Source organism: Vigna umbellata, chromosome 3 (assembly GCF_029865625.1).
Source record: "Vigna umbellata cultivar VRB3 chromosome 3, Vumbellata_1.0, whole genome shotgun sequence".
Classification (NCBI taxonomy): Eukaryota; Viridiplantae; Streptophyta; class Magnoliopsida; order Fabales; family Fabaceae; genus Vigna; species Vigna umbellata.
This window is the reverse complement of record NC_142167.1, coordinates 3208266-3227473: the sequence shown is the minus strand read 5'-3', so window position 1 is coordinate 3227473 and position 19208 is coordinate 3208266. Positions and strand designations below refer to the sequence as shown.

The 19208-nt window shown below is 35.0% G+C and overlaps 4 protein-coding genes across 4 annotated transcripts; 1 reads left to right on the top strand and 3 right to left on the bottom strand.

Moving 5' to 3' along the window:
* Window positions 1-448: 448 nt before the first annotated feature.
* On the bottom strand, window positions 449-1096 carry LOC124844790 (uncharacterized). The gene has a single exon (XM_047321798.2). The coding sequence runs from the start codon at window positions 983-985 to the stop codon at window positions 548-550; it is 438 nt and encodes a 145-aa protein (XP_047177754.1). The 5' UTR covers window positions 986-1096; the 3' UTR covers window positions 449-547.
* Window positions 1097-3735: 2639 nt separating this feature from the next.
* Window positions 3736-4402, bottom strand: LOC124844791 (uncharacterized). Its single transcript, XM_047321800.2, has one exon. It carries the CDS (start codon window positions 4294-4296, stop codon window positions 3859-3861), a length of 438 nt encoding a protein of 145 aa, XP_047177756.2. The 5' UTR covers window positions 4297-4402; the 3' UTR covers window positions 3736-3858.
* Window positions 4403-9330: 4928 nt separating this feature from the next.
* On the bottom strand, window positions 9331-9762 carry LOC148201417 (uncharacterized). The gene has a single exon (XM_088108883.1). The coding sequence runs from the start codon at window positions 9760-9762 to the stop codon at window positions 9331-9333; it is 432 nt and encodes a 143-aa protein (XP_087965009.1).
* A 5769-nt stretch (window positions 9763-15531) lies between these two features.
* Window positions 15532-16167, top strand: LOC124844784 (uncharacterized). Its single transcript, XM_047321791.2, has one exon. It carries the CDS (start codon window positions 15613-15615, stop codon window positions 16048-16050), a length of 438 nt encoding a protein of 145 aa, XP_047177747.1. The 5' UTR covers window positions 15532-15612; the 3' UTR covers window positions 16051-16167.
* Window positions 16168-19208: the final 3041 nt, after the last annotated feature.

Below are 19208 nucleotides of genomic sequence, written 5' to 3'. Positions count from 1 at the left end.
ATTTGTCATCCTCACCATTCCACCAAATTAGGAACAAGAAAGGAGATAAAGAGTCTCCTTCCTAAGACCTTTTACTAGAATAAATTCTTTTGTTGGACTACCAATTACAAGAATTGAGATTATGGCATACTCCAAACACTCTTTTATCCCATTCATCCATTTGTTACTAAAACCCATTATTTCCATCATGTAGTCAACCTTAACAATCAAAAGAATGCTCAATTGTATCTTGTAATATTAGTCGTATAGGAAAACTTAATTGATCAAGAACTGAGTGTGTTTTGCGCTATCAAGATATATAATTTTAAGAAAACTAAAAATAAAAAGCAACTAAACTCTAAAGCAGTATCATTTCTTGCATCCAACTAGGGTTGAGGAAATGAGGAAAAATCATAATGTTCATATATATATATATATATATATATATATATATATAGGTTTGGTAAATGGAGAAAAAGTAAACTAAAGATAAAATTAAAAGGTTTACAAATTAATTACAAAGTAATCCATCTTATATCTTCTGTTTTCTTACATAGTACTTTATTAACTAATTTGAGAAAAGTACATCACTTGGCCCTTGTGCCAAATAATCAGTGTCTCTATATTGTTGCTGCAAGAAAAGTCTATAGCACAGCTGAAAGTCTTCAATATAACTTGCTTCTTCATATTCCATTGGTGCATGCTCCATCATCTCATCTCCACAAGGCATCCATGAATTCATCTCATCAAAGGGCAAGGAAGAGATGATGTTCATCTCAGTCCAATGATCAGCCTTGCTGTCTGACGTGGAGCAATCTTGATCATCTATTTGAGCTATTTCGGTGTCACTGATCTCTGCCTCCAATGACTGAATCATGCTCACAAGTCTATCATCACCATGATAATACTCTTCTTCCTGTGTTTCTTCCATCAGTGCCATGAGAAGAACATTGTTGGCCTCTGAGAACTCCACGCCCAACTCAAACACACACTCTGAGGAAGACATGTTTGTGAAAAAAAAGGAGTTTTTGAGTAACCCTTTTGTCTTTGGTTTATGAAAATGGTTAAAGTGAGAGCAATTAAGGTTGTTGCAAATGCAAGATGAGTTTGAAAGGTTAAAAAGGGACCTTTATATAAACAAATAATAGCCCTTGCTTGTTGCCACTCTATATATGAAAGATAAATTATGCAGTGAGAAGATAAGATTCATATAATTGTGGAAAAAATTAATACTTTTGTCCCATTTGTGTCTACTTGTCGAGCAACAAATCAAGCCATTCCAGCTCATGAGCAATATCTGATATCTGACAACCTAATTAATGGTTGCATCAAAATCAGAAACTAGACATAATATGTGTGTGTATTTGTACTTTGTGACCAATAATTAAGTAACATGCACGAGATATTAAAAAAACAATAAATGCATATGAACAGTGTTTTGAACAGACAAAGATATATACGATTGATACTGAAAGGCAAAACATGATAGAAATCAAGGAGGAATTGATTTTGATTTGTCAATGGAGTGTATGAGGCTGATGTATAAGTTACAGCAGACTAAAAATCAAAGAAAAAAAAACAAAGCATCATAGTTACTGCAGATTTCATATTTATTAACGTACATATAAGTACCTGAACCTAATAAATTAGACTCGTGTGTATAATATTTAATGCAGAATTATGATGGAAAACTTTATAGTTAATCATGCAATTAAATCCTTATGGCTATGAAAATCATCATAACCTTTATATGTTTCTCATCGAAAGCAAGTTTTGTTAGATTTATGAATCAGATCAATAAATAATGAACAATAATTTTTTATTAAAGAAACCGTGCCTAAATTCTTATAAGACAGAAAACGGAAATTTATCTGAAAGATTAATCATTAGGAACAATTATATAAAGGGTTAGTCTTATTCAATAAATCTCTTTTAAGTTATTCAACTAGCAATTTCTCCTTTGTTGCAAGTTTCATTGACAATTAATAGTCATTAACCATAAAAAAATTCTCATTGTTTGATTTTGTTCCATTTATAAGAAACTAAACTATGAAACAAAAAACTTTTACAAAAGTAATGTTATAACTTTTATAATATTCAATTAGTATATAACAATTATGATTAGCATGTTTTCATTAGCAAACCAATTATTAAATAGGAGTAAAAGACAAATTCAATATATATATTCTAAGGTTAGAAATCACGCTTAAATTAATTGTTTGCATGAAAGTTATATGGTAATAATTTTTTATTTTTGTTATCTTAATGTAATAAACAAAATAATTCTTTTGAATGTGAGTATTATGTCATATATTAGATCAAAAGTATCGTTAGACATGATTCATATATAATTAAAAAGAGGTATGTAAACACTTATAACTAGTGTGTAAATTATATAATCTGAAGAACTCTGTTTATGTTAACATTGTATCATTGTTTTAGATATTAATTTGGTGATTCCTCACCAATATCAAAACACATGATTGAAATAAGAAAAGAATAGACAAGCTATCTCTTAAACATTTAATAAAATTAGATTTTTACTAGTTTTTTCTTTTAAGTTAATTATCTTTTTTATTCCTTATATATTCATTTTTTATTTTATAAAATATATTATAAATGCTATATTTGAAATATATATCTTGTTACCGATATTTTCGAATTTTTAAGTTTTGGTTTTATATCAAAATCAATTCAATTTAAAAAAAAACTATAAAATTTATGTTTATTATAACATTAATAAACATAAATTTACGTTTATTGGTATCAACTGATGTAAATTAATGTTTGTTCATGTGATAACATACCTAAATTTCGATACAGGTAAACAAAAACTTTTGTCGATTGTTTGTATATCAAACATAAATTTATGTATATTATAGATTAAATATAAATTTATATATGTTGTTTTCTTTCAACATAATACCAGACATAGTCTTTTGTGTGAGTAACAATATAGTTATAGGAATAGAAAAATTGCAACAAATTCAGATAAGTTAGATTATAAAGAAATTTAAAGGATTTGACTTTGATAATACACTTTAAGGTAACAATAACCCACGGAAGTTCATTCATAAAAGAATTCATAGTAACAAAATGTGCATAAAAGCCCTATGGACAAGGTTTAGTTTGAGTTAAAAAAATAAATAAGTTGTTTAAAATTGAGAGCTTAAAAACGTTTGTTTTAAAGAATTTAGAAATCAAGATTTATGGTTTTTGTTTTTTCTCAATTTATTTTTTCGTTTTAATATGTTGTTCTTTTTTTTTCCTTATCATTTTCTTCTTCTAATACGTTTATTATATTGTTGTCAAAGGTAAATTTGATATTTTTTTTTTGTTTTGTTTTGTTTTGTAAAGTTTACTATTTTGTTTTGTAAAATTCAAAGTATATTGCGTATTGTTCTTTGTTTTAAAAGCAATTTGATGATTCGTTCTAACATTGATTTATTTCAATTTAATTCTATTTTCCCACGAAGGAAACACAAATTATTAATTTAATAAACTAAAATTATAAAAGCTAACAAGTCACTAGGAATTGATACGGTGAAGTTTATGTGATTCGCAGAATTCTTATTAATTCATATTATAAAAAAAAACAATATCTACTACTCAGGAATTAAATATCACTACTATCTATCTATCTCTCTCTCTCTATATTTCTTATATGCCAGTATGATCGAGTAACGGAGAGAAATTCATTCTAATTATTTTTCAGCTAGGTAATTACATGAAATTAAAGGAAGAAAAAGAACAAAAGATAAAAATAAAAAGTTTGGCATTAACATGTACTTAAAAGACACCTCCAAAAATTAATTATAAAGTAGCTAGAAAACCATGTTAATCATCTTCTCTTTCCAAGTATGATCTGCTATATGTTAATTAATTTGAGAAAAGTACATCACTTGGCCCTTGTTCAAAATAATTAGTTTCTCTATATTGTTGCTGCAAGAAAAGTCCATAGCACAGCTGAAAATCTTCAATATAACTTGCTTCTTCATATTCCATTGGTGCATGCTCCATCATCTCATCTCCACAAGGCATCCATGAATTCATCTCATCAAAGGGTAAGGAAGAGATGATGTTCATCTCAGCCCAATGATCAGCCTCACTGTCTGACGTGGAGCAATCTTGATCATCCATTTGAGCTATTTCGGTGTCACCGATCTCAGCCTCCAATGACTGAATCATACTCACAAGTCTATCATCACCATGATAATACTCTTCCTCCTGTGTTTCTTCCATCAGTGACATGAGAAGAACATTGTTGGCCTCTGAGAACTCCACGCCCAACTCAAACACACACTCTGAGGAAGACATGTTTGTGAAAAAAAGGAGTTTTTGAGTAACCCTTTTTTGTTTGGTTTATGAAAATGGTTAAAGTGAGAGCAATTAAGGTTGTTGGAGATGCAAGATGAGTTTGAAAGGTGAAGAAGGAACCTTTATATAGGCAAAAATAATATATGGTCACTAATTAATATATACATTAAAGGTGGAGTTGCTTTTTTGTTTTTCTTGTTGGTACTCTAGGTCAATAGATAAGATTCATAGAACTGTGGCTAAGGAAATATCTGTATAATTGTGATGAAAAAACTATTAATTGTTTGACCCACATTGATGTCTAGATGTGGAGCAACAGGGCATTGGGGTGGTCAATATATGGTATTAGGGTATAGCCATAATGCACCCACTAAAGGTTGCAACAGTGGGGCATCAGAAACCAGACAATATGCCCACCGAATGACCAATAATTAAGTAATGCAATATTTTTTTGAAAGGAATTTGTAGGAACCACCCATGATTAATACTTTTGTAGGAGTGTCGGCTATGGGTTGGAAACCTCAATGTGACGATGTTAGAGAAGGATGTGAAATGATTTGATTCTTGATTATAGGAAATTTCAATGTCAAAATTGTTGCATGTTGAAGAATGAAATTATCTTTTCTTCTGTAGACACCCTATAAAAGAGACCTCTATTATTATACTTGTAATGGAAATATAATAGAAAACGATAAAGGGGTGTATGGAATGAATACCCCACCCAACCATTGAGTTTCCTCGACCACAAACACTAGCTAGAATGTTGAGAGAGAATTATCAGAATTATAGTGGACCAGCACTAGCTACAAATCAAACTCAATATGTTCTACTGAGTCATGTCTTGTACGGCATCAAAGCTTACTATACCTGTCTGTATCTGTCATAAACTGTTATCTTTTCAAGTATATTTCATAACAAATACAACATATTATGACGGGATTTTTCTAGAGGGCTTCTTAAAGTGAGATAATTTGGGTGCAAGCTACAATTGTCAGAATTTTCGATCCAAAATTTTAAACAATAAATTTATCTACGTGGTGGTTGTTATAATTATATTATGTGTTATTTTTATTTATTATTTTAAGATAATAAGTTTATGAGTTTTTTTTATATAATTTACCGAATGATTAACAATTTACGAAACCGATCGAATGAGAGTGTTAGAGATACTCGATAGACCAAGTAGTCCACAAGTCGCAAGTCAAGAATAAGTAGTCCGTCAATCAAGTGATCAAGGAGGAAGGGAAGTCGAGCAGACATTCCGTAGCACCAACCACTCTTAAATATCACGTCAAATCAAGATTACGGATAAACATTGTTTAATGATTTTGGACTATGATTAAGGTTTTACTAATCTCAGATCAATCAAAGGTAAGAAGGTGGTGGATTCATTTATTGTGAATTTAAGATTTTACTCTGATATCATATTAGACTAATTATTGACTTGAGCATGAGAGTGCCTTTAACAGATATTCCGGACGGTTTAGAACGTGAACAAGGAAGGATTTGGGACTGAGATATATAGGTTACTTAAGTTAATTTGGAATAAAGTGTGAAGACGTGTTTTGTAGAGATTCTCGACCCTATATCCAAAACATATAGTATTTAGTTTTATTATTTTTAATCAATATGATAATTTTTTATATATAATATAAGGATAATTTTGATGTATGAGTTTTTGAATAGGATGCGGCAGTGGAATATGATATGTCAAGTGGGTGGTGGGAAAATAATTGTTGTGTGGTGCTTAAAATCTCTTTGGAAAGAAAAAGCTTGATTGAAGATGCGTCCAATACATGAACCACCGGCATGCACAGAAGGGACGTACGTTGAAGTAGTTCTTAGAGGGATATGCACACGAGGCACCCACGTGGGTGTTCGTTTGGTGTGAAACCAAAACTTGCACGACTAGTCCCATCTCCACGCAAGTTTACATTTATGATTACTTACCCATATATGTCTTCTTGTTTTAGGGAGAAAGTCTTTAATTCATGTGTTAGGTATTGCGTTTATTTCTATCATATGAAAATGAAATACTCAAAGATTTAGGTGTCTCTGTGCATGCTGGCCTGTAGCTTCGACAACTATGGATCATGTGGCCAACACGTTGTGGTTTAATGCTTGGGATTTGCAACAATTTTATAATTTGTGTTCTTAATGAATCCCCAACAGATTGGTTAATTTGTGTTCAACCTATGGCTTTCTTTTGTGAGCCCCAATAATGACGAAGGATGTTAAAAACAACATGGTGTTTCTAAATAGAAAGATTCAGGCAACAACCTAATAATGTTATTTCTTTGAAGAATTCTTAACCTTTTTCATCACTCATTTTGTTGCAAATAAGATTGATGTGGTGGATGATGGATTATCATTGAATATTTTTGGACATCTATTTATACTAGTATTTGGTCATCAAATATGTTTCTCTAATAAGACCCAAACTTTGGACATTAATTTAATCAATTCATAGTAACCAAATTCAAGTTGCAGTTGTTTCAATGTTGATTTTTTATTGATAGGAAACCCAATATCAAACAAAAACGAATATCAAGCCTATATAAAAATGACTTATTTTAACAATATATATAAATTGAAATCAAGATCATCAACACTTACCTATGGTATTGTCCTATCAAGTAGTATTGATAAGGTCACGTATCACATTATAAACCTAACACGTGGCAACACAAATTTTTATTAAAAAAATCACATATTAACACGTGTCACATCATTAATTGAGTTAGCATTTTTTTTAAATGATCTAATTGAGATATTTTTTTCAAAAATTGGAATACAATTAAAACAAAAATGAAAGTGGGACTAACTTCAAACTTTTCGGCGAAAACAGGGATTAGACGAGTAATTAAGCCATGTATAATATTATTTGATGAAATAGATAAATATTTTTATTAGTACTATAAAATAATGAACCAAGCCAATCCACTTTGATTGTACTGTAACAAATATATAAAATAAATAAAAAAACTAAATATTTTAAGTGAATCAACCCACAAACTTATTAACCCATGATGAGTCAATTCATCAAAATGTCAACTATTAAGTTGACTTATTTTTAGCTTAATCTATAGTGAACTAGTGAATTGGGTTCACTCATTCTAATATCCTTGTATAGCCCTATCTAAATTTTCAATCACAATTTCTAAATTTGCAATCACAATTTTAAAAATTGTGATCATCTTGATACAAAATATAGCTATTGTAACAACAAATTATTTTACCTGTTAACCAATGATAAAAAAAAATAAAATCTTTATTTTAATAATTTATTTACATTTTTAGTCAATATATATCTGGAGTAATTTTAATTTTGGTATTCAATTTTTTTTAAAAGTCCTTAAAAATTGAAAAAAAAAATATCATTCCAAATTAAGGGAACTAAAATGAGGTTTACATACTTCACTTAACATTTAGGATAAATATTTAGAATTTAAAATTATTTTTAATCCTCGAAATATATGTTTAAAGATTGAAACTTTTTTTTTCAAAAATTTAGGATCAAAACTAAAAGGTTTAATTAGTCGGATGGTTTCTATTTTAGTGGACGTATCCTAAATTTTAAAAAAACTATCGCAATTGACTTTCTAAATAATGTTTATACTTTACATATACTAAACATAAGGGCTCCTGGGATTTTCCTCTGAAATAGGAGTTCTAAGAAGTGGTAAAAAAAATTACAAAAAAGAAAATACTAATAAATAGTTAATATACTATTCACTATAACACCATTCATTTGTGATAGCTTTTGTTCATAGTTCAAACTTCAGTTCTAGTTATATAAAATGTCAAAAGTGGACTACATTTGCTATAGTTTTTTACTTTTCAAACTTGTAAAGTTGTAAAAATAAATATTAATGTCGAAAATTATCATTTTCCAATGTTAATTAACGTCGAAAAATGTAATTTCCAACGTCAATCAACGTTGTTTTTTTTCACGTTAATTAACGTCTCCTGATATGATATTGATATCTTTTTGGACGTTAAAGACAAAAAAACACCAAAGTCAAAGTTCTTTTTTGCACTAGTGAAAGTTCATCAAATCTTATATTTTTGTTTTGATTATGTTCTTAACACCAAAGTATAAAACATGATTATAAGTATTAAATCTGGGTAGATACAAGTGCTTCTTGTGGCCAGATAAACACACAACATTGTGTATGAATATTTCATCCAATAAATCTTTGCTTGGACGACCGATAAGTATACATAGTCTAAAGCGTTTATAGTAAATGTCAAACATTTATAAATGTTAGTTTTATGCTTGTAGACAATGTTTGTCTCTTCATTTCTTAGAAAAAGATCACGTAATGAATTGTCTACATAAAAAATATTCTGAGGAACGTGTTTATATTGCTCACACAAACAACTTTTTAGAAAGTGTAAAAGGACAATTTTGCAAAGACAATCAGTCTTGTTAGATCATGTGTTGTACTACACTGTGAGAAAAAGTTATTTGACCTAGATTTCATAAGTCATGTCATGTATAAGAGAATTGCATGCGTAAAGATTATATAATGATTTTATGTTGCATGAAGGGAATTTAATGAATCCCTAAGCATGAACATGGGGAGATGGAAGTCGAAGAAAAAGAACATTGCAAGACCTTTGATAAGAAAAACAACTACCTTGATTCGAGGACAAGGCAACCTCCTTGAAATTATAGAGATAAGGGGAGAGAAATAAATTTTTTCAACTACTATTCTCATTCATTCTGCTAAAATAAATACATGTATTGGTTATCAATCATTGGCTGACCGCATTTGGAGGAAATAGAAACTAACAAAGGAATATTCCCCTAACAGAACCTATGATCAAGTGACACCTCACAAAGATATCTTTATAATATGATTCTGTCAAACGTCTTCCTCAAAGCTGATAATCGAAAAGATTTTCTTACTCTCTCTTTTAGTCAGAATGGTGCTACTGGGCCTTATATCAGTATCGGCCCTATTGCTAAGTTGCAAGGCTGGACTGCTTTTGCTAACATTACCTACGTCAGGGAGAGTCACCTTGTTCTCAAGGTGAAAATACCTCCCAGCTTGCATCCTCGGGAGCAAGACCCATCCATTGTACGAGGACCATCTTAGTAAGGGGATCAGTGGTAGTATCTAATTTCGAATCAAGCATCGCAAGTGGTTCAATGACTGAATTGTTGTTGTGTGCCATCAAAGGGAGAGGACTCGGTGGTGTGGTGAATGGGCCAATGTGCAACTTCAACAAGGAGCAATGAAAAACAGGGTGAATTTTGGAATTTGCAGGAAGGTCCAACCGATAAGCAACAGGACCAACATGTTTGGTAATACGGAATGGTCCGTAAAAATGTTTTGCCAATTTATGATGAGGAGATCCTCGAAGTGAACCTTGGCGGTAAGGACGTAAGCGGACATAAACCCAATCTCCAACTGAAAATTCAAGAAGGCGTCTTTCACTATCTGCATATAATTTCATCTGTTATTGAGTCTTTTTAAGCTTTCTAGTTAGAGCGTCCAACACATCTTGGCGAGTAGTGAGTAGAGAATCCACGGCCTCCACCGAAGAAGAGCTGGTGAGGTAATGAGGAATGGATGGAGGTGGTTTGCCCTAAGTGACTTGATAAGGAGAAAGACCAGTGGAAGAATGAACAGTAGTGTTATAAGACCATTCAGCAAGAGTTAGGAATTTACCCCAGTGAGTTGGATGATCATGGAAAAATGCTCGTAGGTACTACTTCAGGGCCCTGCTTAAGACTTCTGTCTGCCCGTCAGTTTCAGGGTGATAAGAGGTGCTCATGCGGAGTTTAGTGCCACAAAAACGGAAGAGCTCACGCTAGAATTTACTGATGAAAATCGGATCCCGATCTGAGACTAGGCTGCGAGGAAATTCGTGGTATTTGCAAACCATATCTAAGAAGAGTTGAGCTACCTTGAATGATGTAAAATAGGAAGGAAGCATGCTTGACCGTGATAGCATTGAGGGCTCGATAATCTACGCAAAAACGCCAACTTCTGTCCTTCTTTTTTACTAAAAGGACTGGTGAGGAGAAAGGGCTACGATTGGGTTGAATGAGACCAAATTGGAGCATGAATTCAACTTGGGTTTCAATTTCAACTTTCTGATAATTGGGGTAACAGTAAGGACGGACGTTCACTAGGGTGGAATTGGGAAGCAAGTGAATGGCATGATCAATGAGGAGTTGTGGGGGAAGGGAAGTGGGTGTATGGAAAAGGGAGGAAACTTTGAGGAGAAGAGAGTGAATTTGTGGGCAGGTGTGTGAAGGAGGGGAAGAGGGTGATGCGGTAATATGCGTTGAGGACGACAAGACCTGTAAGTGGAAAAAAGCAACCCCAACATTTGTTTGTAAAAGGCGTTTCAATTGTTGGACCGTAATGTCAATGGGCTTGGTGGGGGCGTCAGCTTTGAGATCAACAGATTTGCCATCTTTAATAAATTGCATAGTTAGCTTTGCATAATCAGTCATCACTGGGCCCAATGTTTGGAGCCATTGTATCCCGAGGACCACATCAGCTCCACTGATGGGTAATACATGAAGGTCTGTAATAAAAGTTTGGCCCTGTATCAACAAGTGCACATTGCGGCAGAGCTTATAGCATTCAATTTCAGACCCATTTCCAATCATGACGCGTAAAGTAGTAATGGGTTCAGTTGCCAGAGCAAGGAAGCGAACAACTTGATCTCAAAGAGCGTTGAAACTGATTTGGTCTTCGAAGGAAGAATTATTATCCTCTTCTGACAACGAAGGGGCCAAATCAGAAGGAGAAAGTTCCAGACGAGCATCATCATCAGCTTCCTCAGCCACAAGGAGGAAGAAGCGAGCTTTGCACTTATGCCTAGGACTAAACTTCTCATCGCAATTGTAACAGAGACCCTTTTCTCTACGAGCTAGCATCTCCTCATGGGTTAATTTCTTGTAGTTTGTACGATTGGGTGTGGGTAACAATGGAGGGTGGGGGTGGTTTTGTGTTGATTGAGTGGTAGCTTGAGATGAGGAGTGGCAGAGAGATATTGGGAAAGGAGGTTTCCCGCTAGAACGACGTTGATCGGCGAGTTTTTCTTCCTGCAACTTTGCTAAAGTTGCCGCTTGGTTAAATGAAATGGGTTGCAACGCTTGCACCTCGCGACGGATGCGGGTGTCAGGCCAGAAATAAAGCAGCTTAAGAGGAAGGATGGAGCCTAACCGAAAATACGATTGGCTAAACGCTCAAACTCAGTCAGATAGTCATTGACAGTACTTGATTGTGTGAGTTTGAAAAGGGCGCCTCGAGGGTCATCGTAGTACGTTGGGGCAAAGCGCGTTTCTAACGCTTGTAACAGATCTAGCCAGGATGTAACCATATCGTTGCGGTGCATCCACTAGTACCAACAAAGGGCGGAACCGTCCATGTAAAAGGACGCAATCTGGGTGTGGTCAGCATCTGAAGTATCGTGGTAGTCGAAGAACTGAGAGATTTTGAAAATCCACCCTGAAACATTTGTACCATCGAAACGTGGAACGTCGAGCTTTACGGGAGGGGTATGTGGGTGAAAAGGTCGAGGGGAGGTACGACCTGGGGAATTACTGGAAGAAGATTATAGGTTTGACATTTGGGATATTAGGTGGTCAAGTTGGGTTTTAAGGGCATCGTGGTTGGCCATAAGAACTGACTGGTTTGTGGTAAGTTTAAGAATGGCTTCCTCCATTTTATCAGAGGAGGTCTTAGAACGAGTGGTCATTTCAGACATTGGAAGGGTCAATGAAAGCACCAAATTGATAAGGAAAACAACTACCTTGATTCGAGGACAAGGCAACCTCCTTGAAATTATAGAGATAAGGGGAGAGAAATAAATTTTTCCAGCTACTATTCTCATTCATTATGCTGAAATAAATACATGTATTGGTTGCCAATTATTGTCTGACCGCATTTGGAGGAAATAGAAACTAACAAAGGAATATTCCTCTAACAAAACCTATGATCAAGTGACACCTCACAGAGATATCTTTATAATATGATTCTGTCAAACGCCTTCCTCAAAGCTGATACACTAGTAAAAAAAGAGCGTTTAACTTCGCACAATAGGCTTCGGGTTAAGTAAAACCGAAGCATAGCTTATTACCTTGGTCCATAGCAGAACCGCAATATATAGCTCTTATTACCTCGGTTAAAGGTCTAACCGAATCATATAGTTTATCAAAATCACCTTTTTCCCTGTCACTTGACCTGCTCTGTGATGTCTGTCACGAGTCCTATGACATCGGTTGCTCCAGAACCGGTGTGGAAATGCTTTTATGCTTCGGGTGGAAGAGAACCGAGGCCTATAAGGTGATTTCAGAGTTTATTTTTATTTTTTTATACCCGTATAGGCTTCGGGTGGAAGAGAACCGAGGCCTATATTCAAAATTTTTCATTTCTCCTCTTCAATGCGCGCTCTCTTTCTTCTGCCCTCCATTTTCTTCTGCTTCATTCGTCGCTCCCTTTCATCTTCGTCTCCCTCACTATTGTCGCTGCCTCCATTGCTCTTTGGTGCTTCGCTTGACGAGTCCACGCTACTGCCTCCATTGCACTGGCCTGCCTGTTGCACCGTCCCTGAACCACCGTCGCTACACTGCCCTCCACGCTCCACACCAACTGAATGTGTGGTCAAGACAGTGTTTCGCTGCCATCGAACCACTGCCTCACCGTCGCGCCTCCCCGCTGCTGCTCCCTTACCGCCACGACCTCCCCGTTGCTGCCTTGTCGTCGCCTGGTCAAGACCGTGTTGCCGTCGTTCATCGAGCTCCAGATCCGCTCCAGATCCGCTCCAGATCCGCTCCAGATCCGCTCCAGATCCACTCCAGATCTGCCTCCGCCGCTGCTGGCTCCGTCGCTCTCGATCCACCGGTTCAGATCGCCATCGCCAAGCTGCTCCAGATCGGCGAGCCGTCCGTCGTTGCTACCTCCGCCATTCTTCCCCTCTATATCTTCATCTTCATCCACCGCTCCAGATCCACCGCGAGCCGCCACCCTAGATCGACAATCCATCCACCACTCCAGATCCACCGCTGTCCATCTACTCTTGTTCGTCTGCCTCTTCATATTTTTTAGATTTTGGCATTGTTCTTGACGCCAGCCCAGTGAAGAAATTTTGTAGATTTTGGCATATGTTAGGTCTGTTTTGATCTTGGATTGGGATTGAGATTTTTCGGTTGTTTGAAAAACAATGACTTCCACCACTGAAACAATTTTTGGTTGCTGAGGTTGTTGAGAACTGAACAATTTCTGGTTGCTGAGAACTGAACAATTTCTGGTTGTTGAGGACTGAAACAATTTCTGGATGCTGGTTGCGTACTAAAACGGGTTGCATCTGAAAAAGAAAATAACGATACTGCCTCGGTTATTTAAGAACCGAGGCATATTCATATCTGATTTTATCTTAGTCCATGACCGAGGCATAAAATCTGGCCTTTTTACCTCGCCCACATATGCCTCAGTTGCAGAACCGATGCCAATAATGAAAAATAACCGGTGCCTTTTGTTCTTATTGTACTAGTGATAATTCAAAAGATATTGTGGTTTCTTACTCTCTTTTAGTCAGAATGGTGCTACTGAGCCTTATATCAGTATCGGCCCTATTGCTAAGTTGCAAGGTTGGACTGCTTTTGCTAACAACCTCACAATGGCTCTTAAAAGATTTACAGTAATATTTTTCTTCTCAATATTTATATACATACACATATACACACATTCACACATGTGTGTAAATGATTGTGTTATATATGAATGATTGTGTTTCAAATAATATTTTGTATTTATTTAGGAGTTTGCAATCCAAATAATACTCTGTATAACTAAAAGTCGCTAAGGTCTAAAAAAACACTCATTTGCAATGTTAATTTGTTAGTGGAGCTAGATTGAACTTATTAAAAACGGGACAAAGTATAAATTTTCAAATAGAATAGTATAAAATACCTGAATTTACCTCTATTCTTGTATTTTATATGAATTAACTAAAATTATTTAAAGAAGAAGAGTTTTCCTAACATAAGATTTTGATGGTGCATATATAACTTAAAGATTGTGTTTGACAATATTCATAAAACTGTATAATTGCTTTTACCAATCAACATTAGGCGAAAATTTTCGAAAATTTTAAATAAGAAAGAATAATTTTGTCTGTCAAACTTTCGTATTGAAATCCAAATACTGTGTTCATTCATTAATATTGGAGACTGTGTATATAGAAAAAATAAATAAAAATCATATTCGATCTCTATCATATGTAAAAACTCATCATATATAGTAGTGATATAGTTACGATATCGAAGGTAAAATTAATTCAAGTCCATCTGATTGTGAAAATCCCAATAAAAGAACAGATGTAAAGAAAATAGAAATTTAGATAAGAAAAAAAAAGGGATTACCTTTATAATTAATGTCATCTAGATTTTGTAGAGTTTAAAATTTAATCCATGTGTTATTAATGCTAAGTATTATAGATATAGACAGACTTGCCCAGAAGAGAATCTGAAGCTAAAGATGAAGAGACCCTTTTGATAAAGATAGATATTTAAATGCATGATTATTAAGACGTTCACTAAAATTTAAATTATGAACTACAATTTTGATAAAATTGAGGCATTCTCTACAATAGTATTCTTCATAATATTATAAATGTGACCGTGACAGATTTAATACATGTTAGACAAATTCAGTCCAATTATGCATAACATATAGAATAGTAAACATCAAGTGTACAATAACTTATCATCACTCTCCGTAAACTCAAAATCTACATACACAAATCTCATTGATTTCTTTCATAGCCTTTCATTTTCAATAATGTACATTTGTCGGTTCAAACGCTGTTCTTGCTTTAATTTTTTTTTTAATTTCTTGCGTTTGTTATTTAATTATTGGCCATTAAGTGGGCATATTTTGTCTAGTTTCTGATGCCCACTTTTGTTGCAACCATTAATTAGCTAGCCAGATGCTATATATTGCTGCTCGACAAATAGACACCAATGGGTCAAAGCATTAATTTTTTCCATCACAACTTATATCTCAGAATCATATCTTAGCACAATTATATGAATCTAAGCTTATCTTTCACTACATAGTTTATTAGTGATTTGGCCTACATGCACTATCAGCAAGCAAAACAAAAGCAACTCCACCTTTAATGTATATTAATTAGCGACCATATATTATTTTTGCCTATATAAAGGTTCCTTCTTCACCTTTCAAACTCATCTTGCATCTCCAACAACCTTAATTGCTCTCACTTTAACCATTTTCATAAACCAAACAAAAAAGGGTTACTCAAAAACTCCTTTTTTTCACAAACATGTCTTCCTCAGAGTGTGTGTTTGAGTTGGGCGTGGAGTTCTCAGAGGCCAACAATGTTCTTCTCATGTCACTGATGGAAGAAACACAGGAAGAAGAGTATTATCATGGTGATGATAGACTTGTGAGCATGATTCAGTCATTGGAGGCAGAGATCAGTGACACCGAAATAGCTCTAATGGATGATCAAGATTGCTCCACGTCAGACAGTGAGGCTGATCATTGGGCTGAGATGAACATCATCTCTTCCTTGCCCTTTGATGAGATGAATTCATGGATGCCTTGTGGAGATGAGATGATGGAGCATGCACCAATGGAATATGAAGAAGTAAGTTATATTGAAGATTTTCAGCTGTGCTATGGACTTTTCTTGCAGCAACAATATAGAGACACTGATTATTTGGCACAAGGGCCAAGTGATGTACTTTTCTCAAATTAGTTAATAAAGTATTATGTAAGGATTACTTTGTAATTAATTTGTAAACCTTTAAGTTTTATATTTAATTTACACTTTCTCAATTTACCAAACCTATCTGACCATTATGAATTTTCCTCATTTCCTTAATCGTACTTGGATACAAGAAATGGATACTGATTTAGTTACTTGCTTTTTATTTTTACTTCATAAATTATAATTTTGTTTTTCTCTATGGTAAAAAGAATTAAGTCGAATAATTTAATCTTTCAATCCTTGAAAGATCTTTTGAAAAAAACAATAAAAGGAGGATATATATTTGAAGAAGGAGATGAGATTCTGAACATAAACGAAACTATGGTTGATTGAGCATGGTTAGTAAGGTGGTAAATAGGAAGTAAGCCTTCTTGTTTGAAGAAGGAGTTGAATACAATACTCAATAGTGAAAAATGACTGTCAACAACTAAGAAAAATAATGGGTGTATTCACCCAGTTATAAAACCAATTAGTTTCTTTAAATTTATTTACTCTCGTCCCTCTTAACCTTTTTCCATTTATGTGTCTTAACTTTCCAACTGCAAATCTCACCACAAGTTTTTTTTTTTTTATTTCCAACGGATTTTTTTTACTGTAATTGTTGAAAATATAGTCTAAAATTAATGTAATTACGGGTTTGGTGACCTTAACTGCTTTATAACGGATTTTGAGAGTGTATGAAAATAGTACCATTTTATTTATTATTTAATTATAGTTCATGTTTGATAATTTAGTTTCTGGTTTTTTTGAAGTGAAAATAGAATAATTTATAATGTGTTTCAGTTTATGGATCATGGTTAAGTCTTCTTATACAAGTAGTTTTCAAAATTTTAAGCTTAGGTTCAAGTCTTAGTCTTTAGTCCTCTCAACCGTTCGGTTAGGTTGGGTATGTTGGGTGCTACCTATAAAAAATGCTCTAATGATAAAGTCAGTGTTTGCTCGAACACTTTGATAATAAATGCGTAGCAAAAAGTAACTAACTACTTGGATATCTAACCTGTATTTATAGATTCTGGGATGAGCTTCTCATTAGTGTTGGCCTAATTATTCTTATTACTAATTTTGTTTGCGATTTGACTGTCCGACAGACCGAATGTTTCCCAATGGATCAAGGGGTATTGACCACTCAGTCTATGGCTGACCGGGTGGTCAAACTATACACATGACCCCCAAGCCCGAGTATGTCTTCTATTGAAGAGGTACGAAGGGGTTTGTTGTTGACGAAGATATGGTTGTGCGTGTTGTTATGGGACGGGTTCCGTTGTGCCGCTCGTTCAGGAGTAGTTGGTTGTATGGGTAGTTATCGTGGCAGTTAGAAAGAAATGTAACCAGTGCGAGTGGGACACGTGATTTTTCGAGATTTGTGTGCTTGCTTGAAAGGAAAGGTCACGTGTTGTAGATCATTGAATCTAGCTGGTTTCAACGACTGAGATTCACTGGAGAAAACCATTTTTTTGGCTATAAATAGAGATTGGGGTCGCAATCATTTTCACACCTACTATTTTTCCTATCTTTGTGACCGAGCGTTTCGTTCATTTCTCAACTCTTACGGTAATATTGTCGACCATAGAACTTTCTTCGTGTGTGGAGTCTGTTGGGAGGGGAGGTCGAGGGTATATGTTGATGATGCATTAGAGTTGTTATTGTCGTCCATTAGTTCTTCAATTATGGGGTTAACCGAGCGGGACGAGCCTTTGATTGACGGAGGAGTAGCCATGCACAGAAATAATGAGGCTGCTACGGTCAATGAGGGTGTGACAACCGCCATAGAGATAGATGTTGCCAGTGAATGGATAAGGTTGTGCACCCTACTGCCGCCCGTTCTGGGGTATGGTTAGGCTCGTCATGTGGCAGAGAACTATATTTCCTACTTCAGCACTGGTTCATACTTGGAGGACTTCAAGGATCATCTTAACCTGGTGGTTGAGGTCGCAAACGTTGAGGGTTTAAAGCTTGCTGTTTGTAAACGAACCGAGCAAGCTTGCCACGGGAAGGAGGGTTACGCGTCTGATATTTTCGACGCATACTCAATTATCTTTCATGACATGTCCATTCGGATTCCATTCTCTGCTTTCCACTAGTCATTTTATGGGAGTTGAATGTGGCTCCGACCCAACTTCACCTGAACGGGTGGGCATTTATGCAGGCGTTCGTTGCTGTTTGCAAGGCCTTAGATCTGACCCCGACGTCTACATCCTTCTTTCTTTTCGCACCCGGCCGCACCTCAACAAGTCTTGGGTATCTCTTGTTTCAGAGAAGGATCGGACGTTGTTTACCTTTTTCAACACTTCTTATAAAAGGTTTAAACAAACTTTATAAAAGTCACAATAACAGAAGCTAGTCGATCGAAATTTTACACAAATAACAGTCGGTCCAAGTTTCTCTTTTACTAGACAGAGCATCCCAAGAGAGTGATTGCTTGGGCAAAATTTGCAATGACACCGGTAGAACTAGGGGCAATCAACATGATCAATCAGCTACCCCGCAAGGTCTCCTCCCGTAAGCTCATCGGTTACCTTGGCTTAGATGCTCTATGTACTAGAGTGTTTGGTAAGCCTTTTATTATGTACTATTTTAGAATTGTTGTTTTTAACTTATCTAAATTTTGTTTTTCTTTTCAGATTACTTGGTCGCCATGGATAAAGGAAAACTGAACGCTTTCGCTATGATGGTCGCTTAGCCCAAGGAAGAGCTCAAGAAATCCATGGAGGGTACGTCTCATCCCCTCATCCCCAAGGTTGCCGCTCTGACCTGAATAGTCTAAGATCCTAGGCTTGCACACCCTTCTCCTCAAGCGTCTGACCTGACACCCCTGACTGTTGTACCCCCATCTTTCAAGGATAAGGGGAAGAAAAAATCTTCTAGAAAGAAGTCTTATTCTTCACAGAAGAGAAGCAAGAGGAGTTCGCCGAAGAGGAGAAGGTCTTCTTCAAGGGGATGACTTATGAGGAGGCTGCAAATATGGCCTATAAACTAACTCTTCACTCATTAAAACTTGTTAGGTTATGTGTAAAGGGTCACAAAGCATTGGTGAATTGAAACACTTTTTAATATTAAAAACAAGATCAAGAATGATGTTAATATTTCACATTAGTGACAATCATAACCGATGAAGAGTAACATGATAAACCATGAAAAGTCAATTC